Source organism: Manacus vitellinus, unplaced genomic scaffold (assembly GCF_001715985.3).
Source record: "Manacus vitellinus isolate BGI_N305 unplaced genomic scaffold, ASM171598v3 scaffold_84_pilon, whole genome shotgun sequence".
NCBI lineage: Eukaryota > Metazoa > Chordata > Aves > Passeriformes > Pipridae > Manacus > Manacus vitellinus.
Genome location: NW_021940840.1, coordinates 15839 through 17080, shown reverse-complemented (window position 1 = coordinate 17080; position 1242 = coordinate 15839). Strand labels below are relative to the sequence as shown.

Sequence of the window (1242 nt, the reverse complement as noted above, 5' to 3'; positions counted from 1 at the left end):
CCTGTTCCTGCCCTTCCCTCTCACCTCCAGCTGGCAGCAGCTCCTCCAACGAGTGTCTCCCAGCACTTATCTCACACCAAAGTCACCCTCACCTTCCTCTCAGCTGCCCCAAAAGCCCAGCCTGGCCCTGCCTCCCTCCTCTGGAGGGCAGATCTGACCCTAGGGCGACTTTTGGAGGACAAAGATTTACCTTTGGGAACATGGTTGGAGTTTGGAGACAAATGTGGCTGTAGTAACTTGCATTCTAAAGGTTAAAAATAAGCATTAAGTTAAATCTCTTCAAGAGCATCGTGGGGTTTTTTATCAGTCCAGCCAACTGAGAGAGGATGAACAGCAAGAACAACAAAAAATCAACTCCCTCCTCTCCTCTGGCCAATTCTGCACCTTCCCAAAAGGCAAATCCCCCCCCTTTTTTTTTTCACCAAGTGAAAATTTGGCTTTTATGGGACCAGGACTGGACAAATGAACACAAAAAGGGGGACAGTGGAGGTTATATTTCCACTTAGAGCAGTTTAGGCTGCCACGAAATGACTTTTTAACCCCGGATTTCGACGGAGCTTCCCCTGCTTGGGAGAACCCCGTGGGGTTTTCCTGGAAAACAGGTGGCTCAGGATTGATTCCACCCCATTCCCGTGGTTTACCTGGGTGGTCTGTGCATATCCTTGAGCTGGCTGAGGTGCATAGGCGCTGTAGCTGTGGAATGAATGTAAAGACATTTTATAATCTCGCCCCGAATCTGCATCACAAAACAATTTTTCCCCGCAGACAAATGGGTTCTGCTGGAATTCTAAAGGATCTAAAAGCTCCAGGGAAGGCCTGAGGGTTTATAAACATACCTGAGTGAAGCCTAAAGCACAGTTATCACTTATTTTTATGGCATCTTTTTGAAAAGAGGGAGGAGAAGCTACTTACCCCTGCTGAGCTGCAGCTTGGCTGTAGGTACTGTAATCTGCAAGAAAAGGGGAAAAAAGGTCGATAAAGGCTTAATAAAATTAAAAGTGGAAGAGCACAGCAGCTGGAATTGCCTGCTGGAATTCCAGCTTCCCCAAGGTGGAAGGGAAATGCCCTTTTTCAGGCCTTTTTTTGGAGGGGAAACAAAACCTCTCTTCCCCTCATTGTTGCCGCTGTTTGATCTCAAATGACCCCAATTTAACTGGCACCTCGGATGGATCCCAAGGGAGGGTGGGATTGGGGTTGGAACAAAGGGAAAATGGGGATTTGAGGCTTCTGAGGCTTCCAACC

The 1242-nt window shown here is 47.8% G+C and overlaps 1 protein-coding gene across 1 annotated transcript in view; it reads right to left on the bottom strand.

Moving 5' to 3' along the window:
• The window catches only part of EWSR1 (EWS RNA binding protein 1), a 22816-nt gene that overhangs the window by 19823 nt on the left and 1751 nt on the right, over positions 1-1242 (bottom strand). The window contains exons 2-3 of the mRNA XM_029964899.1: positions 913-982; positions 642-693 (exon numbers count right to left, since the gene is read on the bottom strand). Of these exons, the coding sequence (XP_029820759.1) occupies positions 642-693; positions 913-982 (122 nt within the window). The remainder of the gene's footprint in view (positions 1-641; positions 694-912; positions 983-1242) is intronic.